The 21,764-nt window shown below is 47.5% G+C and overlaps 2 protein-coding genes, 1 non-coding gene and 1 pseudogene across 12 annotated transcripts in view; 2 read left to right on the forward strand and 2 right to left on the reverse strand.

Moving 5' to 3' along the window:
• The window catches only part of SRL (sarcalumenin), a 54,894-nt gene extending 41,100 nt beyond the window's left edge, over positions 1–13,794 (reverse strand). Inside the window, exons 1-2 of the mRNA XM_045189813.2 lie at positions 13,692–13,794; positions 9,212–9,338 (exon numbers count right to left, since the gene is read on the reverse strand). Of these exons, the coding sequence (XP_045045748.2) occupies positions 9,212–9,275 (64 nt within the window). The 5' untranslated portion in view covers positions 9,276–9,338; positions 13,692–13,794. The remainder of the gene's footprint in view (positions 1–9,211; positions 9,339–13,691) is intronic.
• LOC112298446 (transmembrane emp24 domain-containing protein 9 pseudogene) lies at positions 5,747–6,545 on the forward strand (annotated as a pseudogene).
• LOC112298523 (U1 spliceosomal RNA) lies at positions 8,785–8,940 on the forward strand. Its single transcript, XR_008425815.1, has one exon. It is a non-coding gene; the product is annotated as a U1 spliceosomal RNA (small nuclear RNA).
• Positions 13,795–16,347: 2,553 nt separating the features above from the next.
• Positions 16,348–21,764, reverse strand: part of TFAP4 (transcription factor AP-4) — a 38,125-nt gene continuing 32,708 nt past the window's right edge. For all 10 annotated transcript variants that reach the window (XM_053928857.1, XM_053928869.2, XM_053928879.1 and 7 more), the window contains 6 exons: positions 20,704–20,869; positions 20,491–20,589; positions 19,915–20,085; positions 19,060–19,200; positions 18,325–18,477; positions 16,348–17,422 (listed from right to left, as the gene is read on the reverse strand). In XM_053928857.1, coding sequence (XP_053784832.1) covers positions 17,228–17,422; positions 18,325–18,477; positions 19,060–19,200; positions 19,915–20,085; positions 20,491–20,589; positions 20,704–20,778 — 834 coding nt within the window. In that variant the 5' untranslated portion in view covers positions 20,779–20,869 and the 3' untranslated portion in view covers positions 16,348–17,227. The remainder of the gene's footprint in view (positions 17,423–18,324; positions 18,478–19,059; positions 19,201–19,914; positions 20,086–20,490; positions 20,590–20,703; positions 20,870–21,764) is intronic.

Below are 21,764 nucleotides of genomic sequence, written 5' to 3' on the forward strand. Positions count from 1 at the left end.
GTTAGGTCTGGAACCTGAGTCTTCCCAGTATTTACACTAACTTAATCCAAAGTCTGCAGCAAGTCAACGACCTTGACTTGTCTCAGTTTTCTGAAGGAGGGAGTGTGTAGGGCCAAGCAACAAGGACCCTATTTGAGAACCACAGACATATGTTTCAGCCCCTCCCCGAAGGTCAGGAGGGTAAAGCCATAATGGTTAGTTAAGCAAAAGCCTCAATGTCTGATCTTTGAGACCAATGGCTAGGAGTTAACCTTCCCAGACCTCTGGAAGAGACAGAATGTTGACGGTCCAGGGTGGGGGGAGGAGCTAAGAGACACGTGTGATACTGTAAGTCAGAGGGTGGAAGGACAGAGATCCATTTCCAGTGGCACAGGAGTTCCAGAACCTTCTGTCACCTCCTTGATGTGCTATTTAATTTTTTATTGTTATTCAATTACAGTTGTGTGCCTTTTCTCCCCATCCCTCCACCCCACCCCATCCACACCCCCCTCCCTACCCCACCTCCACCCTCCCCCTTCATTCTGTCCATGTGTCCTTTATAGTAGTTCCTGTAATCCCCTGTCCTCACTGTCCCCTCCCCACTCCCTCCTGCCCATTGTTAGATTGTTCTTAACTTCAATGTCTCTGGTTATATTTTGTTTCCTTTTTTCTTCTATTTATTATGCTCCAGTTAAAGGTGAGATCATATGGTATTTGTCCCTCACCTCCTGGCTTATTTCACTTAACATAATGCTCTCCAGTTCCATCCATGCCATTGCAAAGGGTATAAGCTCCTTCTTTCTCTCTGCTGCGTAGAATTCCATTGTGTAAATATACCATAGTTTTTGGATCCACTCGTTTGCTGATGGGCACTTAGGTTGCTTCCAGTACTTGGCTATTGTAAATTGTGCTGCTATGAACACTGGGGTGCACAGGTTCTTTTGGATTGGGGTTTCAGGGTTCTTAGGGTATAATCCCAGCAGCGGAATTGCTGGGTCAAAGGGCAGTTCCATTTTTAGTGTTCTGAGGAAATTGATGTGCTATTTGATGCAATTTTCCTAAGGGCATGTGACAGCCCGAGAGCCAGTTCTAAAAGGCCGAGGGAAAGCAGACACTGGCTTGTCTGGCCTGGGGGAGGTGTCATCATGAGGGTGACCGTCAGCACCCCTGAGAAGGAACAAGAATCAATTAAGTATTTCATGTGTGCTTTACTTCTAGAACAGCTTTATTGACGTCTAATTGGATACAAAGAACAAGATTCTTCACTCCCAAATTTTCCTCTGTCCCTTCACACTCCCTCCCAGGCAACCACTCATCTGCGGTTACTCCACATTAGTTTGCATTTCCTGGATTTTTATACAAATAGAATCATGTCCATATGATTCCTTTTTATCTGGCTTCTTTCACTCAGCGTAACTGTTTTTAGCCTTATTCATGTTGTAGCATGTATCAATAGTGCATTCCTTTTTATTCTGAGTAGTATTCTGTTGGGTGAATATACAGCAGGTCCTTGAATAACGTCCTTTCATTCAGCGTTGTTTCCTTATAACGTTGATGGGATGCCACAGTAACTTAACTCTTGTTTGTATCAATTAGCCTATGGTACTCTAATTCAATTGATACTTGTGGTAGAAGATGTTCTGAATGGGAACTTTGGCATTGTCATATCACAGGCACGGCCTCAGCAGGGGAAAGGCATTACATATGTCAAACCAGAGGGGGTTTTCCTTCAATACTCCAGCCCGAATCAGGTCCCAAGTCTGAGAGAAAATGCTGCCCACAATTTCCAGCTGGCTCCCCACCATGTCCAGGGATTCTCATTAATCTCTTAGTATAGTAAAATATCCAGTCAGTGTTGACAAAGAAAAAAAAAAAAAAAAAACAGTTAGCCTATGGTAAAACTGGTTTAATTACCTTGTTTCACTTAAAGTCACAGAGCCTATTGACATTAAGCGAAGACTTACTGTACCACAAATTGTTATCAATTCACCTGTTGAGACATTAGTTTCCGAGTTTGGGCCTTTACCAACCAGCTGCTATAAACATTCATATACAATTAAATGTATGGCCATATGCCTTCATTCCTCTTGGCTAAATACCTAGGAATCAAATGGCTGGGTCACATTATAGATGTCTATCTTTTTTCTAAGATTTGTACCATTTTATGTTCCCCACCACCAGTTCCTCCACATCTTTGTCAACACTTGGTATGGTCAGTCTTTTAAATTTTAGTCATTCTTATAAGTGTGTAGTGATATCTCACTGTAGTTTTAATTTGCATCTTCCTATTGACTAACGTTTCCATGTTTGTATTTGTCGTCCACATCTTTGGTGTTGTTGTTGAAAGCTTTTGCCCATTTTTTCTGGGTTTTCTTTTATTGAGTTTTTTTTAAAATATATTTTATTGATTATGCTATTACAGTTGTCCCATTTCTCCCCCTTCACTCCACTCCATCCTGCACACCCCCTCCCTCCCACATTCCCCCCATATAGCTCATGTCCATGGGTCATACATATAAGTTCTTTGGCTTCTACATTTCCTATACTATTCTTACCCTCCCCCTGTCTATTTTCTACCTACCATTTATGCTACTTATTCTCTGTACCTTTCCCCCCTCTCTCCCCTTCCCACTCCCCTGTTGATAACCCTCCATGTGATCTCCATTTCTGTGGTTCTGTTCCTGGTCTAGTTGTTTGCTTAGTTTGCTTTTGTTTTGGTTTTAGGTGTGGTTGTTAACTGTGAGTTTGCTGTCATTTTTACTGTTCATATTTCTTATCTTCTTTTTCTTAGATAAATTCCTTTAACATTTCATATAATCAGGGCTTGGTGATGATGAACTCCTTTAACTTGACCTTGTCTGGGAAGCACTTTATCTGCCCTTCCATTCTAAATGAAAGCTCTGTTGGATAGAGTAATCTTGCATATAGGTCCTTGCCTTTCATGACTTTGAATATTTTTTTCCAGCCCCTTCTTGCCTGTAAGGTCTCTTTTGAGAAATCAGCTGACAGTCTTATGGGAACTCCTTTGTAGGTAACTGTGTCCTTTTCTCTTGCTGCTTCTAAGATTCTCTCCTTCTGTTTCATCTTGGCTAACATGATTATGATGTGCCTTGGTATGTTCCTCCTTGGGTCCAGCTTCTTTGGGACTCTCTGAGCTTCCTGGACTTCCTGGAAGTCTATTTCCTTTGCCAGATTAGGGAAGTTCTCCTTCATTATTTGTTCAAATAAGTTTTCAATATTTTGCTCTTCCTCTTCTCCTTCTGGTACCCCTATAATTCAGATGTTGGAATGTTTAAAGTTGTCCCAGAGGTTCCTAAGCCTCTCCTCATTTTTCCAAATTCTTGTTTCTTCATTCTTTTCTGGTTGGACATTTCTTTCTTCCTTCTGGTCACAGCGTTGATTTGAGTTCCAGTTTCCTTCCCATCACTATTGGTTCCCTGTACATTTTCCTTTGTTTCTCTTAGCATAGCCTTCATTTTTTCATCTAATTTGTGACCAAATTCAACCAATTCTGTGAGCATCCTGACTACCAGTGTTTTGAACTGTGCATCTAATAGGTTGGCTATCTCTTCGTCACTTAGTTTTATTTTTTCTGGAGCTTTGATCTGTTCTTTCATTTGGGCCTTTTTTTTTTTTTTTTTTTTTTTGTCTTGGCATGCCAGTTACATAAAGGGGAGGAGCCTTAGGTGTTCACCAGGGCGGGGTAATGCTCATTGCTGTGCTGTGACACTATATGTGGGGGAGGGGTCCGATAGGGAGCAATAGCGCTTGCTCTACTCTGCCGGTTTTCGGTCACTCCCTCCACTATCCACATTCAAACTGGGCCGTTCTGGTGCTGCTTCCTGAGTAGGTGGGTTTGTGTACATTCTAGGACCCTGTGGGTCTCTCCAAGGAACTCTCCTGTGAGGCTGGGAGTTTCTCCCCCTGCCGCCTCAACCCCCACAGGTGTTTTCACTCAGTGGTTTGAGGCTTTATTTCCCCGAGCTGGAACTCTGGGTTGCTCGGTCTGTGGCCAGGCCTCACTGGCAGCTGCAGCTTTGCCCACCCCACTCCAGAATCTACCACCTCGCTGGGTCCATCAGCTGCCTCCTTGCCACGAGTCCTCTCTGCCCAGCTGCCCGTCTCCGCCCCTCCTACCAGTCTGGATGAATGTTTCTTCTTTATCTCCTTGGTTGTCAGACCTCCATACAGTTCAATTTTCTGGCAGTTCTGATCGTTTTTTGTTTTTAAATTGTTGTTGTCCTTCTTTTGGTTGTGCAAAGAGGCACAGTGTGTCTACCTACACCTCCATCTTGGCCGGAAGTCTCTTTTATTGAGTTTTGAGAGTCCTTTTTCAGCTGTGTCTTTGTGTACTTTCTCCCAGTCTGTGGCTTGTCTTTTCATTCACTTAAAGTGTCTTTCAAAGAGCAAAAATTCTTAATTTTCATCACACCTTTTATGTTCTTTTTTGAATTATGCTTCCAATGTCATACCTAAGAATTCTTTTCCTAGCCCAAGGTCACAAGATTTCTTCCTGCTTTCTTCTAAAAGTGTAATAATTGTAGGTTTACATTTAGACCTATGATCCATTTTGTGCTATTTTTTAAAATATATTGCAAAATATGGAACAAATTGAGATGTTTGCATATGGATACCCAATTGTTTCAGCAGCATTTGTTGAAGAGACTACCCTTTCTCCACTCAATTGCCTTTACACCTTTTTTTTTTTTAAATCAATTGATCAGTGTGTGTGAATCAATTTCTAGACCACATTCTGTTTCACTGATCTGTGTGTGTGTGTCTGTCCTTTCAGGGATACCGTACTGTCTTCATCACCACAGCTTCTCAGTAAGTCTTGAAATCAGCTAGTGTGAATCCTTCAACTTTGATCTTTTTCAAAGTTGTTTTGACTATTCTACTTACTTTGCCCTACCATATGACTTTGGAATCAGTCTGCCAATTGTTTGTTTGGGTTTTTTTAAGGCCTCCTTGGATTTTAACTAGAATTACAATGAAACTACAGATCAGTTTGAAGAGAACTGACAAGTCACCAATTGCAATGGTTTTCTGGCAGCTTGACTAGGCTGTGGTGTCCCACTGTTTGGCCAAACATTAGTCTGGATGTTGCTGTGAATGCATTTTTAGATGTGATTAGCATTTAAAATAGTTGACTTTAAGTAAAACAGATCACCCTCCATTGGATTGGTGGGCTTCATCCAATCAGTTGAAAAGACTGAGGTGCCATGAGGAGAAAAGAACTGCCTCAGATTGCCTTCTGACTGCCACATCAACTCTTGCTGAAATTTCCAGTCTGTCGGCCTCCCCTGTGGATTTCAGACTTTCCAGGCCCCACAGCCTCTCTCTTATAAATACATATCCTATTGGTTCTGCTTCCAGGAGAATCCTGACTAACACACCAATACTGAGTCTTCCAGCCCATGTTCACGGCTGGGGAAAGGGGCCAACATGAGGGGATGAGGTAGCACCTGGTCATGGAGAGGATAGGAAGTAAATGATGTGTCCACTCTGTACCAGGTACTTCACATGTGACAAGAGGTGGGCACACATTACCATTTCATAAGAAGAATGACATTCAGAGAGCAGAAGTGACCTGTTTAACAGCACTGACAAGGAACGGAGTTGCTGCATTGGAACCTGGATTGTCTGACTCACAAACCCATGACTTTTCGCATAAGTCCAAGCGAACACCATCAGGGGAAGAGAAGAACCAGCATGTCAGGGAAAAGGGTGGAAGGATGTGTGGGAGGCACAGGGACAGAGAATGAGCATGGGCAAGCGTCACAGAAAACCACAGAACCCCAACCCAGGCAGGAAGGGAAAGGGTGAGCCTAGTACTGTTTAAATGGTTAACTACATTTGCTTTAAAGATACCTTGTTTGATTCCCCGTGAGGTCCGGTGACCCATGGAGGCATGCTGTACTTCCACATCAGGGAGACAGAGAAGAAGTGCTTTAAAGAGGAGATTCCAGGCAAGACCGTGGTTATAGGAAAGTACCAGATGCAGCTGTATGACAAGCAGCAGAAGTACCAGCCAGCCACCCCCAGGCTTGGCATGTTCATGGAGGCGAGGACTGAGAAGACAAGGTCACTCGGGCCTGTCAGTACAGCTCTGAAGGCAGGTTCACTTTCACATCATATACCCCTGGCCACCATCAGATCTATCTTTACTTTAATTCCACCAAGATCTCCCTTTTTGCTGAAGGCATGTTGAGAGTTCATCTAAACATTCAGGTAGAGGGACACACCAATGACTATGCAGAAATTGCTGCCAAAAACAGGTTGAGTGAGTTGCAGCTACAAGTGTGACAACTGGTGGAGCAAGTGCAGCAGATCTAGAACTACCAGAGGTAGTGAGAGGAGTGCTTCTGGCAGACTAGTGAAAGTGTCGATCAGCAGGTGCTGTGGTGGTTAATTCTGCAGACCCTCATCCTCGTAGCCATCAGCGTCTGGCAGATGTGACATTTCAAGAGCTTCTTTGAAGCTAAGAAGCTGGTGTAGCCATCCTTCCTCCCAGGCTGGGGGAAAAGGAGCCTCCTGGAACTGATTTCTCTCTGACAGAAGGACTGGTTTCCAGTCATGGATGTTCTGGAGGGAAGAGGACTCACATGCACCCCAGGCACAAGCTGAGGGGAGCAGCTCGGCTAGCTAACACAGAGCAGGTCATGGGGCAAATGCTTTCCCCTTCCCCCTTCCCTGGGCTCTGGGCCTTTTGCAGTAATCTCCTCGGGGGTGTTGAGGCCATGGGGAGCCCCACTGGTACCTCGGAATCACAGTGTTACTGATCAGGGATGTGACACCATCATCTGGGGTGGCTGGGGGAAGGACAGTGGGTGGGCAAGCCAGTTTTCCTTTTGTCTTCCTTTGCTAACTTGGGATTTTGAGCAGGTTGGATTGTAGATTCCCTGCCACCCTGAGAAACTTACTATATCCTCCTTGGGCCTAAACCCAGCCTGCTGATTCAGAGGGCGTGTGCCAATTGAGAGTGGACGAAAGGGGTTGCAATTGTGGAAAGTAGCCTGAGCTGACCCCGGGGTTCTTCACATGGTTGTCCTTTTTGGGGCAGAAGGAACGGGGGTCAGGGTAAGCACAGCTCTTGGTGCTGGCTGGGGGTGGGGTGTGCAGAGTCTTAGTTACTGATTTCATTTTCAATAAGCCTAGGTTTGTTACATTGGTTTTCCAATGGGGAAAAAACAGATTCCTAAAATAACTAACTAAATAAAGATACTTTGTTTGGGCTCAAACAGATCCTTGTATACCCATGGTCAATGCAGCATTATTCACAATACCTAAAAGGTGGAAACAACCCAAGTGTCCATCAGCAAATGAATGGATAAACTGAATGTGATCCACCCATTCAGCCACTTAAAAAAAATCCAATACATGCTACAACATGGATGAATATTGAAAGTGCTACCCTAACTGAAAAAAAAAAGCCAATTACGAAAAGACTAAGGTATTAGCCAGCTCAAGATGCCATAACAAAATATCACAGGTTGGAAGGTTTAAACAACAGAAACTTATTTTCTCACAGATCTGAAGGCTGGAAGTCCAAGATCAAGGTATGGGTAGGTAGGTTTTTTTCTGAGGCTGCTCTCCTTGGCTTGCAAAAGGCCACCTTCTCACTGTGTCCCGACATGTTCATCCCTTAGTCTGCGTTATGTGTCCTAACCTCTAACCTCCTTTTCTTATTGGACACCAGTAATATCAGGTTAGGACCCATCTCTATGACCTCATTTCGCCTTAATCACCTCTGTGAAGACCCTATTTCCACACACAGTCACATTCTGAGGTAGTGGAGGCTAGAACTTCAACATATGAATTTGAAGAGGCACACAATTCAGGCTACAATATACAGATATTATAGGAGTCGATTCATATGAGGTACCTAGAACTTGGCAAATTCACAGAGACAGAAAGTAGAATAGTGGTTGTCAGGGGTAGAGGGAAAGGGGAACAGGAGTTATTGTTTAATGGGTACGGAGTTTCTACTTAGAATGGAAAAGTTCTGAAGTAAGTGTGATGGTTGCACAATACTGTGAATATACTTAATGCTGCTGAATTGTACATTAAAAATGGTTAAGATGGTAACTTTTATGTTACACACACGTGCGCGCACACACACACAGCAAACTCATGCCATATATATGTCTGGCCCACACCAGCCAGGGCCAGACGCTTCACTTGCTCCCCGTATGCCACTGGTGCCATTCAAACTGTTACCCTAGGGCTGAAGCTCAGAAGGAATGAGTCTGAGTAAGTCTGTGTGTGGGTTCTTTAAGAGGAACTGCTTGGGACTCCAGAAGTTTCTTCCACCGACTCAATCCCCGCTGGTTTTTGCAGCCAGAAATTATGGGGGCTAATCTTCCTGGCACTGGAACCCTGGGCTGGGGGGTCTCATGTGGAGCTGAGACTCCTCACTCCCAAGATATCCCTCCCAAATTTTTATCCACCACATGTGGATGTGGGACCAGACTGTTCCACAACTCTGTCCCTCCTACCAGTCTGGATGGATGTGGTTTCTTTCATTCTATAGTTATCAGACTTCCATTCAACTTGATTTTTGCTGGCCCTGAGTGATAGTTGTGCTGTATTTTAGTTGTAATTTTTATGTGGTTGTGCGAGGAAATGAGCCACATTTACCTATGCTGCCAAATTGACCAGAAGTCACAAATTCTTAAACAGACCTCACTCAACCTATTAAATCTCCCCACTGGTTTCATCACACATCACCCACCACCACTATGCCACCTTCCCAGGGCAAAGACCGCCCTTTCCCCTAGCTAGGTCATGAACAGAGAAGCTGCCATACTTACCTGGCAGGGGAGATACCATGGTCATGAAGGTGGTTTTCCCAGGGCGAGGCTTATTGATTACACTCCAGATGTGCCGACCTCTGGGACTTCCCCAAGTGTGGGAAACTCAACCACAAAGTTTGTTGTGGTAGGGGATTGAATTCACAAACAAACAAACAAACAAACAGAAGCTGCCAGAGTCCTCAGCCTAAGGGTCCTTACCCTCAGATAGTTTCTATATTTTGATCCCTCTTTGGCAACTGACTTGCTAGATTAATCCATGCCTGCAACAGCTCCTCAGGAGCTGGGGAAACCAAGTGGAACCCTGACGATGCAGGCCACTGCCTGGATCTGCTCCACACTCAACACCAATGCAGTATAACAAGTAACCCTCATGGGGAGTATTTTCTCATTTATCTAAGTAATTACAGGTCACCTACCTCTGAAGGACCCGAATTCCCAACCACAGCAGGAAACTCCTCCTGATAACTCTGACAGATACATATCCAGCCTCTGCTTGAATATCTTCAGTGACAGGGAATTCACTACCAGAGAGCAGCAACTCCACTGTTTGAATATGACATGAAGTCTAGAATAAGCCATAGTGCTTCAGATCTCCTCCCCACCTGCCACCTCAGCTTTCTGCCCACAGCCAGAGACACACACCATGAAGATCCCATGAGGAATGGAGACCATCTCGCCCTTAATCTCAGATAAGCAGCCCCTCGCCAACCCCCAGGGCCTGGCCAGACAGACTGACATTTCCATCTACTTACAAGGGAACAAGAGATTTTCATCAATTCTCTTTGCAACCAGAATTTTCCGAGCATCCTCTGTATCTCTCACAAGGCAAGAGGCAGTGTGAGAGAGACAAGCATCAACAAACTAATCTCTGGTACATGTGTAGTATCTGCAGCCTTCTCAAAGCACTTTCCTGGTTCCTCTCTAATTTGATTCTGAGGCTGTCCACCTACACAGGCTGCACAGGAAGGACTGTCCCTATGACTTGGGTCCCCTAAGTCAAGAAACTCTGCAGCTGTAACTCTTAGCTCCTTTTCAACACCAGGGGTGTGGAGGTGAAATGGGTGTGGGAGCTCATTCCTTTCTACAGCTATGAGGTTTAGGGCTGGGCCTGCCCTGCAGACCCTAGTCCTACCCCCTGCTCTAGGTCAGCATGTGCTCTTGTCAATCAACAGAAGAAACTTGCAAGTGGGCAGGGCAGGAGAAGAGAGGGAACCATGGCAGGGGGTGGTGCTAACCCCACCGCAGTCCAGGACTTGTAGGGCACAGGAGGACATGCAGAACTGAAGAGAGTGAAAAAGACAAATACCACAAGGACAGTAGCACACAGGAAAGCACAGGGGGGCAGCTGGATAAAGAAGGGACAGTGGGATAGATTTGGGTGGGACAGGGTGGAGCCAGAGCCAATGAAAATATGAGGCAAAGGAATGCATGGCCAGCCAGCTCCTAGAGGCAGCTGGAGGATTTGCATGTGCTTTACATACTGGTCTGAACCAGTTAATCAACCACTAACTGGAGGCCAAGGTCACAGGAAGGCCCCCATTTCACTAAATGGCCCTCCAAACATCTCAGAGCTGGGGCAACTAGTCTGCTGCCAAAGATGCCCTACATCGTGATACAAGGAACATTTATTTATATATTTTTTGAAACTCACTCATTTTAATTAATTAATTAATTTAAATTCTCACTCAAGGACACGTTCATTGATTTCTAGAGATGGGGAAAGGTGGCAGGGGTGTAGAGAGAGAGAGAAACATCAATCAGCTGCTTCTCATACATGCCCCGACTGGGGATCGAACACACAACCTAGGCATGTGCCCTGACCAGGAATCAAACCTGTGACCTTTTGGTGTACAGGACAATGCTCCACCCAACTGAGCCACATCAGCCTAAGCGGGAGTTTATTTATTATAACCTACTCCCATGCCACAAAAGCATATAGGTGAGCATTTCAAGTACTCATAAAATACAGCAAGAAAGCAAGAAGTGTTAGTAACAGTAGAAGAAAACTACACAAAAGCAAGCACACAAAATGGAGTCATTCACAAAAGGCTGATACAAAAGCAAACAGCACTACATACTTAAGTCCCTCACATGTATGTAACTTGATCACTTGCCAATTCACACTGTCCTTAAATTAAGAACAAGGCAACTGCTTGGGAGAAGTGAAGTAAGTTCTGCTACTGAGACTCAGGAATTCCTCCTGACGCTCTGTTTTATTTTTAATTTTTAGAGAGAGGAAGAGAGGGAGAGAAACATCAATGTGTGGTTGCCTCTCAAGCGCCCCTTACTGGGGACCTGGCCTGCAACCTAGTCATGTGCCCTGACTGGGAATCAAACTGGAGACCCTTTGGTTCACAGTCTGCCCCTCAATCCATTGAGCCACACCAGCCAGGGCCTGAGGCTCTTCTTAAAGAGGACACAGTGTAATGTAACCATTCTTGAGAACACGGGAGAAGACAGCCCTAGCCAGTGTGGCTCAATTGGTTGGGCGTTGTCCTGTAAAGCAAAAGGTTGCCAATTTGATTCCTGGTCAAGGCACATGCCTGGGTTTCAGGTTGGATCCCCAGTCAAGGCGCATACAGGAGGCAACCAATCGATGTTTTTCTCTCATCAATATTTCTCTCTCTGTTTCTCCCTCCCTACCCCTCGCTCTAAAAATAAATAAATAAATTCTTTAAAAATATAAAAAAATTAAAAAACATGGGAGAAGAGAGACATTTCTTATGAGTTTTATCCCTAACAGAGAGACCCTTGACATATGACAGGGAGGCCAACAGGTATCAAGAATGCCCAGCCCCCTCCCAAAGAAACCCCCACCAAAGACAGTCAATGGCACATGTTTAGGATGTATCTTATCCTCCACTGCCACGTTACCACCTCACATTGGTGGCAGAGAGGAAATTGCCACAATTGATTTGGGGGACAGTGTCCACTAAAATATATTCACAGTAGCCGTAAGTTAGAAACAACCTAATGTCCATCACTAGGTGAACGGCTAAACAAACCGTGGCATATTCATACAGTGGAGTACACTTAGCAATAAAAATAAACAAACTACTGATATACACAAAAAACATAAGTGGTCCTGACTCATGTGACTCAGTGCATTGAGCACCAGCCTGAGAACCAAAAGGTCACCGATTTGATTCCCAGCCAGGGCACATTCCGGGATTGCAGGCCAGGTTCCCTGTTGGGGGTGTGCAAGAGGCAACCTATCAATGTTTCTCTCTCACATGCATAGATGTTTCTCTCCCTCTATTCGTCCCTCCCTTCCCCTCTCTCTAAAAATAAATAAGTAAAATCTTACAAAAACAAACAAACAAACCCATAAATGAATCTCAGAGACATTATGTAGGCAAAATAAGCCAGACAAAAAGAGTATATAGAGTTGACCCTTGAACAACATAGGTTTGAACTGCTCAGGTCCCCTTACATGAGGATTTTTTTCAATGAATATACTGTCAGCCCTCCATATCCCTGGGATTCGTATCTTTGGATTCAACCAACCGCAGATCAAAAAACAGTATTCACCCTGGCGTTAGGAATCAATAGATGCAGCAGGCCATCTGTATGTACCATCCTACACCAGTTTATATAAGGGCCTTGAGTATCCTCAGATTTTGGTATCCACAGAAGGGGGCATGTTCTGAAATCAGTTCCCCACAGACACCAAGTGATGACTGTAATTAAGTTTTGGGGGAGTCAGAAGTTATACACAGATTTTGACTGTGTGGAGGGTCAGGGCCACTAATTCCCCCATGTTGTTCAAGGGTCAACTACATACTGTACAATTTGTATAAACATCTAAAATAGAGCTCAGTGGATTGAGCACCAGCCTGCAAACCGAAAGGTCACCAGTTCAATTCCCAGTCAGGGCACATGCATGGGTTGCGGGCCAGGTTCTCAGCAGGGGGCACGCCAGAGGCAACCACGCATTGATGTTTCTCTCCCTCTTTCTCCCTCCCTTCCCCTCTCTCTAAAAATGGTAAGTGAAATCTTTTAAAAAAGTTTTAAAAGACAAACCACTTGAGGGCTTGGTGGGGAGCTGGCCACATGGTTGCGTGTTTGTGAAAATTCACAGAACTAAACACAGGCTAACTCCCTCTTCTGAGTGTACGTTATACAATAAGTATTTCCGAAAAAGGTTTTCAAAACAGGTTTTGTTAACTGTTGGGTTAACCGTGTCTCCCCTAGACCCACTACCTTTCACAAAAAAATAAAGTCCAAGCTTCTTAGTATAAATTGGAAGCCCTCTATGATCCCGTTCCTGTTAGGACAAGGGTCTCAAGGTTTGGACAGTTCTAAATGTTATTTCTTGCTAAATGTTAAAATACAACACAGTATTTTGTAGCTGCAGTTGTAAACTGGATGAGGTGACAGGCAATCAAGGAATGAAAGTAGCCAGCTATCAAGAAGAAATCAACATGTAACTGACCAAATAGTGTACAAGCCATGACTAAATCTCCCTTGAAGAAGGCAGAGCTTTGACTATGAATCCCCCACCTTCTTCACTTGCCACAAGTAAATAAAACTCTACTTTCGTTTTTGTTTTTGTTTTGTTTTTGACTGGAGCACCCCAAGCAGCCAACCCCTTGAGTGTGGTAACATTCCCACATCTTCCCGAATTCTTCCTCCTCCCAGGCCACCTTCTGCATACGGCAGCACACGGTCCACTTTCTAACCATCAGGTCTGGCTCACCTGTGCTCCCAGGGCTAGAATGCACCACATGAAGCGTGGCCGTGGACCCGGACCAGGCTCCTTAAACCCGCACCCATTTCCAAGACTCGGCAAGAAGTATTTCGTGTGTTGTACCTTACATTCCTCATTTGTGCCGAAACGACAATGTTTAAGATACTGTGGGTTAAAAGTATTCGTGTTATTAAAATTAATGTCACCTTTTATATTGAGGCCTTTACACCGTCGTAAGTCACGTGTGCGACAACCCGGACTTCCGCCCAACTGCGCGGGCTCCACCACGCGTCCTCCAGGTGCTCTGGCAGCTCCAGAAGGAAGAAGGCGAGCGCCCCCGCGCGGAAGAAACGCGGAAGCGTCACATTTGCTGCCTCTGAGGGCCGGGCGTGCGTGCGAGCACGCCGCCTGGAGCAGGAGCTGGAGCGGGAGCGAGGCCTGACCAGAGCGTGCCAGACTGCCAGACGTGCCAGAGAGCATGCGCGGCGGAGGGGTGGGGGAGCGGGGTGAGTCCGGGAAAAGGCGGGGCCAGGGGCCAAAGGCGGGGCCTGACTTCCGCTGCTGTGGGTGAGACCGCCTACAGCATCAGGGGGAGCCACTACTGGTCTGGGGAGGGGGAATTTCCTCGGCCCCACTCCAAGCCCCGCCTCTGGTCTTTAGGAACTGAGGAGTCCGGCGGCCACCGGAAGAAGATGGGGCCTCTGCCCTCACTGGACCAGATGTGCTGGGGCTGCGACACTCTCTATTGATCCTCTTGGAAACTGCATTGAAGCTCTAGGGGCGCACCTTGCACCTGGTGGAAAGGGGTTGCTGGACTGGACTTGGGAAGGGGTGTCCCCGCCCATATCCTAGCTAAGCCCCTCCCCTCAGGCGTGTATTTAACACCAAAATTAGCTAGGTGTACCCAAAAGACAAAATTAGTTACAGTGCTAAGAGAAGCCAGATTCAAAATGCCAAATATTAAAAAGAGAAAAAATAAAATAAAATTACTCATAACTGCCCTGGCTGCTGTGGCTCAGTGGATTGAGTGCAGGCCTGTGAACCAGAGTCACGGGTTTGATTCCCAGTTGGGGCACTAGGTTGCGGCGGGCTAGGACTCCGGTTGGGGGCGTGCAAAAGGCAACCACACAATGATGTTTCTCTCCCTCTTTCTCCCTCCCTCCCGTTCTAAAAATAAAAATCTTAAAAAAAAAACCCTCATAACTTCATCACTCAGAAATAAATGTCATTTTTTAAGCCAAATATTGTGTGAGTCCATTTATAACATTTTGGAAAGAGCAAACCTGCAGAAATAGATCAATGGTTACCAGGAGCTGGGTGGACCACAAAGGGACATGGTGGGGACACTGGGGATGAGGGAACTAATTTATGTCATGATTGCGGTGGTGGTTGTACAACTGTATGTATTTGTCAAAACTCACAACTCACACAACCAAAAACTAAAAGGTATGAAGTTATCTAACGTAACTTAGTTTTAATTTTTACAAATACCAAAAAAACAGAAAGCAGACTGGTGGTTGCCAGGGCTGAGAGAAGAGAGAAATGGGGAGAGCGATTAACAAGTTAAGTGGCTTGGTATGGAGTGATGAAAATGTTTTAGAACTGGATAGAGACGATAGTTGCACAACACTGTGAAAGGACAAAATGCCACTGAATCATTCCCTTTAAAATGGTTGACTTTTGGGGAATTTCACCTTTAAAATATATATTAAACTTTTTTAAATGCAGGCTCCTGTCTGCCCTTCTAGTTACCAAGTTCATATCCGAAGGCATTCTTTGTGGGCTGAGAAGTGAACTGGTAATTCCACTCTAGCCTCACTCCCCATGCACCTGCTTAAAAGGACCCCTCCCTCCCCCATAAGATGCATTGCCCTTGTGCAATTATCTCCAATTTATGTATTTGTATTTTTTTTTAATTCCTAACTTTTTTTTAATCCTCACTGAAGGATATCTTTATTAATTTTAGAGGGGAAGTGGAGAGAGAAACATCAGTGTGAGAAACATAATCAGTTGTCTCCCATGTGCACCCCGACCAGGGATGGAACCTGCAACCTAGGTATGTGCTCTGACCTGGAAATGAACCTGCAACCTTTTGGCGTATGGGACAACATTCCAACCAACTGAGCTACCTGGCCAAAGCTATTCTCAAGTTTCAAAAAAGGAAACTGAGGCTCAAATATAAGTGGCTTTCCCAACTGATCATTGCAGACCAACTCCAGGACCTGCGCTCTTTATTTTTAAATTTATTGATTTTAGAGAAACATTAATTTTTTGTTCTACTTACATATACATTCATTGGTTGCTTCTTGTATGTGCTCTGACCCCTGAGATCAAACCTACACCCTTGGCCTATCAGGATGATGCTCTAACCAACTGAGCTACCAGGCCAGGACCAAGATCTGAGTTAAACACCACACCATGAGGGAGTGCTCCCTTCTCTTCTATAGATAAGGAGACTGAGATTCAGGGAGGTTACACAAGCTAAAAAAGTGGCAAAGCTCAGAGATCACCCAGGAGCCCTGAATATCCTGTGCCCTTTCTTTAAGAGATAGGAACCTATGACTTGGTTGTTCATTCTCATCTTGCCCCACAACCAAGAACTTGGGAGCCACTCCTCCTACCGCCCGCCACCCTCCGCCCCCACCAGCACCATCTCCCATCTTTGCAGAATACCCAGGGTGATCACAGAGGATGTGAAGACCCTGATTTCTCATTGCAATACCACACACAAATTGGGGGAGTCATCACGAGCTGACCCACATCCAGTCCCCTCTGGTGGGCCCCAAGAGCATCTCACACTCTATGCAGTCCAGGAAGCCCTCCCCAGTAACACAGGACAGCATGCACCCAGGAGACACAACCTAAAAAACAAAGTACAAACTTTATTTTGTTTCTTTATAAAGGCATGGTGGCCTCTTGGTTCCCCCCCACACTTTCTTTAACAAAATATAATAGCTCTCCTTGAACACAAAGACCTCAAAATTGTAAAAAAAACAAAAACAAAAAAATTCCAAAAACAAACAAACAAAAACCAAAATCAAAAAAAAAAAAAAAACCCAATCAACAAACAAAACAAAAAGAGAGAGAGACAAAGACATTTTTGAGGGTTGAAGATAGGAAACCTGGAGGGAGAGGTAGGGGCCAGCTGGTGGTGGAAAGTGGCAAACCCTAGTGCTGAGGTGGAGCAGGGAGGGGAAGGCAGGGCAAAAGGGCAGCAGCAAACCCCAATGAAGCAACTTCCACCCTGGACCCCCAATGAGTCCTGACCCAGCCAGCCCCCCAACTCATGTAAGTGCTTAGAGAAAGAGGAAAACCAAAAAGTGGAGGGAAGGGCGAATTAAAAACTGACAGTCGTAGGGCTAGCTCTAGGGAGGGCAGAAATACACTGGGGTTTTATTTGATTTTCCCTGTTCTTAAAAACATGTTTAAATGAAAAAAAAAATGTTTTGGCAGAGAGAGGCCAGGCACCTCAAGTGTCAGCTCCCCCAGCCTCCCTGTGAGGCCCAGCCCCAGGTGTCCAGGTGCTCCCACACACTCACTCCCACCACCCCAGCCCCCAGGACCTCAGGTTGGGTGGCCTTTGCTCAAAGGTCGATTTACAGTATTGAAAAAGAGGTCATAAAAGAGACCCAAATGACGTTGTAATTTTGTAAAAATTCCTCACTCGCTGGCCCGCATGTACTCCCTGTTGCTGCCCCGGCCCCCTCAAGCCCCCAGAAGGGAGAGGAGGGCTGGGGGGTGGTCAGGGAAGCCCCCCAGTCCCAGCCAGCTCCTCTCGGCTCTGGTCCATGGCGTCGCTGTCCGAGGCCTCCGAATCGGAGGCAGTGTCAGAGGCCTGGGCCTCCGGGCAGCTTCGGACTGGCTTCACAATTACGGCTCGCCGCTGCTCCTCTTCCTGTTCCTGCCTTTCTTGGGTGCCCTCGATGTGCTGGATTGCCTGGGAGGACAGGCTGTGGTGAGGATGGCTGCAGGCATGCAGACAGCCACCATCTACACACACATACACACATACACACACACACACACACACTCCAGAAAGGTCCAGAAGTAAGCCCAGCAAAGCAGCAGGGGGCCTGCTAGAGTCAGGGTAGCAAAATCCTCTCCTTAGCTAAAAAAACCCTTGGAGATGACAGGGCAGGGCTGTTTGGAAGTCACCAGCATTTAGTTTATTTATATACTTTAAAGTTGGTCTGTTTACTAATAAAAGGTTTTTGTAATTAATTTTATTATTCAACTCGCTGGAATGATGTGCAACTAGAGGTCCAGGGGTTGATACACCTCTTTTGGTTTCCGTTTCTTTCTTTCTTTGTGACGTCCCCAGGGCTCCCCGGGGGTCTCTGCCCCAGGATGGGTACAGCAGTGATTTCAGGCCTGACCTACAGAGCTAACATCTTCTTTCTTCCTCCTCTGTAGGAGGCTTAACTGTCACCCTCCCAGCCACTGCCACCTCCATCCCCATCCCAGGTCCTAGGAGATGGAGGAGAGAGGAAGTTCTGGACCAAACCAAGAGCTGGATATAGGAACTTGGAAGCTGGGAGCTCCGGAAGCAAAGGGCCCTCTCAACAAACCCCACGTGGAAAGAAGGAACAAGGTTTTCCAGGCCATCCCGTCCCCCATCTCTGCTCCTCACCATCCCCACAGAGCCCTGCCCCCCAACCCCTGCCAACAGAGAAAGAGACTCAGGGATGGAAACAGAGACACACACACCCAGCTTCCACACCTCTCCCCACACTCAAGCTCTATCTCACTTCCCTTCCGTCCCTGCTTTCTAATTTCCCCCGAAGGGTCTGCTCCTAGAGGACAACCCCCACATGCTGCCCACTCCCTGAGAGCAGGTACCTGCACGATGGTGTCCAGATTTTGCCGTGACGTGGAAACTGAGTTGATGACCGAAGAGGGGCCCATGGTGACGACGTTAATGTGATGGGGAGTGGGTGGCGGTGCAGGCACGATCACCGTGGGATGGTGGGTGGGGGCCGGAGGGGGCAGGAGCTATGAGACAGAGGCCCTCAGTCTTTCTCCAAAGGTTCAGAGAGCTTCCCCTTCCCTTCTGGCAGTCACAGGGGGTATAGGATGCCCTCCAGAACCATCCCCCTCTGCCCACTGCCTCGAGACAGCCTCTCATGGAAGGCCAGGCAGTTTGGAGCCTCCTACTCCCTTATCTTAAGCAACAAAGGAAAGGCAGCCTAGAGAGGGGCTTCCAGTCATCCAAGAATCCACGGCCCCTTCACTGGCCAGTGCCAAGCAAGGACTCCGACATCTAGTGCGTGGTGGTCAGGAGTTTAGATTCTGGATTTAGACAGCCAGGGTTCATATCCCTGCCCCAATCACTGAGGATCTTAGGCATTGTGATTTAGCCTTTCTGGGCTTCACTTTCCTGATCAGTAAAACAGCCTCAAAGGGTAGCTACAAGGATTCATGTAGTAACATGTGTAAGATACCTGGAAACCAGGAATGCCTTTATTATTACTCTCTAGGCCCTGGGTCTGCCCTGCAGGGCCCTGAGGCACCAATGCTGAGTCTGAGAGCTCCAGCCTCCACCCACACAGCCCCTCCCAGGCGCCTCCCACTCACCTGGGTCCGAAGGTGCTGCTGTTCCCGCTCCAGCTTCTCCTGGTGCAGCAGTCGCACCTGCTCCTGCTGCTGCTGCAGCTGCACCTGCTGTGCGATCACCTTGAGCTTTTCCGGGTACATGTGAGCCTCCAGCGAGCGAACCTGGGGACACAGAGGCAGGCTCAGGGGCAGGGCCCAAACCACACTCTGGCTACTCCTTCAGTATGGGGCCCTCGGGGCTGATGAGGTCAGCCTCCCCATTCTCTACCCTTTGAAAAGCAGGCCATTCACTCCTGGAAAAGACCTGGGGTAGGGACCAAAGTCTTGCCATAGCCTGCCAAACCCTCTCTGACTCATTTCCTCTCCTACCGTGACCTCCCTCATGCCATGCTCCCTCAGTCCTTCCATCCCTCTCTCCAGCATCAGGGCCTTTGCCCATGCTGTTTCCTCTTTCTTGGAGTACCCTTCTCTCTTTACCTGGTTAACTCTGAGACTTGACCCCCTGGCCCACTTCCCAAAATCAGCTCAATCACTTTGACAGAGAAGCCATGGAGCAGCCCCTCCAGAACCAGACCAAATCCCCCTCCCAATGCCCATGTTTCCTGCAGGTCCTTTATCACAGCTGCATTTTTACAGTGTAAAATCCTCTGACTAAACCTGCTACCCAGCACAGATCGTGACCCAAGGGCAGAAGGTACCTGTTTGATTTGCTTCCCACCAGACCCCCCATTCCTAGACCTGGCACAAAGCAGATGCTCCTTCTGCTTTGTGCCAGGTCTAGGCACAAATAACTACTCAAGGGAAGCAGGGACAGGAGAAAAGGAAGAGAGAGGGACTGGAGTTCCCCCACCACACCCACCTGCTTGTCTGTCTCACCTGCTCCTCCAGCATCATGCGCACTGAGCGCTCCTTGTCCAGCTGCTGCCGTAGCTCAATCATCTCCCGCCGCAAGTCTTCTGCCTTCTCATCCTCCCAGATGTCTGGGGAGCCGATGCCCTCATCCTTGTCCTCTGCCCGCCGCCGCTTGGGGGACGAGCCACTCAGCTCCTGGGGACCCCAAGGGGTTGATGAGTGTGCCTTGACACCCTCGTACCACCACCACCAATAGGGAGGTTGGAGGGCTCCATCGCAGCCCCCAAAGCTGTCAACCCAGGTGCTCTGGCACTGGTAGCCCCATTCTGCAAAGCCAACAATGACCAAGGGCCAGAAACAGAGGCAGAATGGACCTGCTTGCCAAAAATCATCTAATTCTTTCCAGAGTCACTCAACTGCACTTTATGGATGGGTTAACTGAGGCTTGGGCAGGAAGACAAGTGCCTGAAGTAGGTGTGTCAGTGCGGAAGGTGAGACCTGCAGCCTCATTAGAGTCCCAGGCCAGTGTTTGAGCCCAGACATACCCATGCCAGGAGGAGGACAGGTATTAAGGTGACAGGAGGCCTCTGCAGGTGCTACCTGGATGAAGCGCTTGAGCTGTGTGTTCTGCTGCAGGAGCCTGGTCTTCTCCTGCTCCAAGGAGAAGATGTACTCTGCCGTCTGCTGGAGAATGGCTGCCTGAGGGCGAGAGGGACAAGTCAGGGGCCCGAGCTGGCAGCATCTACTGAAGCTCACTTCCTTCTCCCTGCTTGAGCCCACCAACTCCAGGAAGCCCTCCCAGCCTTCACCCACCTTGCTGAGCTTCTCTCCATCTGTGTGGGGGATGAGGGTCTTGAGGGACTGGAAGCCCGCATTGATGCTCTGCATGCGCCTCCGCTCGTTGCTGTTGGCGATCTCCCTCCGAATCCGCCGCTCCTGGTCCCGCTGAGTCTCAGGGGTCAGTGGAATGTTGGCAAGACTGCCAGGGAGGGCAGGGACATGCTCAGGCTAAGCATCCTCCACGCCCTGTCCCCAATGGGCCCCTATCTTTACAGTTCATCTCCAGAAGGCCCCAGGTATAACTTTCATTTCTCCCCCTGCAAAAGATGCCAGACCTGTCTGATGCCTACACCCCAGCAGATCAGGAGGATGATGGAGCAGCATGCCTTGTGATGCCTGGGTATCAAAGTCACCATGCACACCCCAGGTCCCAGCCCAGTGTCTGGTCAGCCGGTCTGAGTGGGGCCCAAAACCTGCATGGCCTAGCAAGAATCCCTGTGACTCTGATGCAGGTGGGCCCAGGTGACAACAGGAGACACCTGCTCCCAGGACTCCTCTGAGCTCCTTGTTATGCAACTGAGGGACTATCTCCTTCAGAGTCACAGTCTTGAGCCCTAAAGAAGACATCCCTACTCCCTTTGCATCCCCAGAGCCATGTCTCCAGCCACAGTGCCCCCGGCCCGGCCCCAGCCACCCTGTGCTAAGACTTCAAAGACAAGACAGATACCACTCGCTCCAGGGAGGGGATGCCAAGACAACCACCTCTAGGGACAGTTCTCTCCCATGCCCACCTACTCCAAGAGGCAGACCACCCTGTTCCAGAGAAACAAGGCTTCCAGCATGCAGTGGGCAATGTTATTGCATATTATGTGACTGCATCTTGCAGGAGCAGCAGCCTGTGGGGTGAGAGAGAAGGCAGCCAGTAGAAGGGGGTGAAGTTGCGAGCTGAGAGGCACTGGCGGGAGGCAGAGATGGCGACAAGGCCTGTGGGCCCAAAGCCACTGCTCCCAACGGGTGGGCCTCTTTGTGGCCTCAAGAAGGCATATCCCCCTTCCCAGCCCTCTCCTATAACACCCCCCGCCCCTGACCTGATG

The sequence above is a fragment of the Desmodus rotundus genome, chromosome 1, assembly GCF_022682495.2.
Source record: "Desmodus rotundus isolate HL8 chromosome 1, HLdesRot8A.1, whole genome shotgun sequence".
In the NCBI taxonomy this organism is placed as follows: Eukaryota; Metazoa; Chordata; class Mammalia; order Chiroptera; family Phyllostomidae; genus Desmodus; species Desmodus rotundus.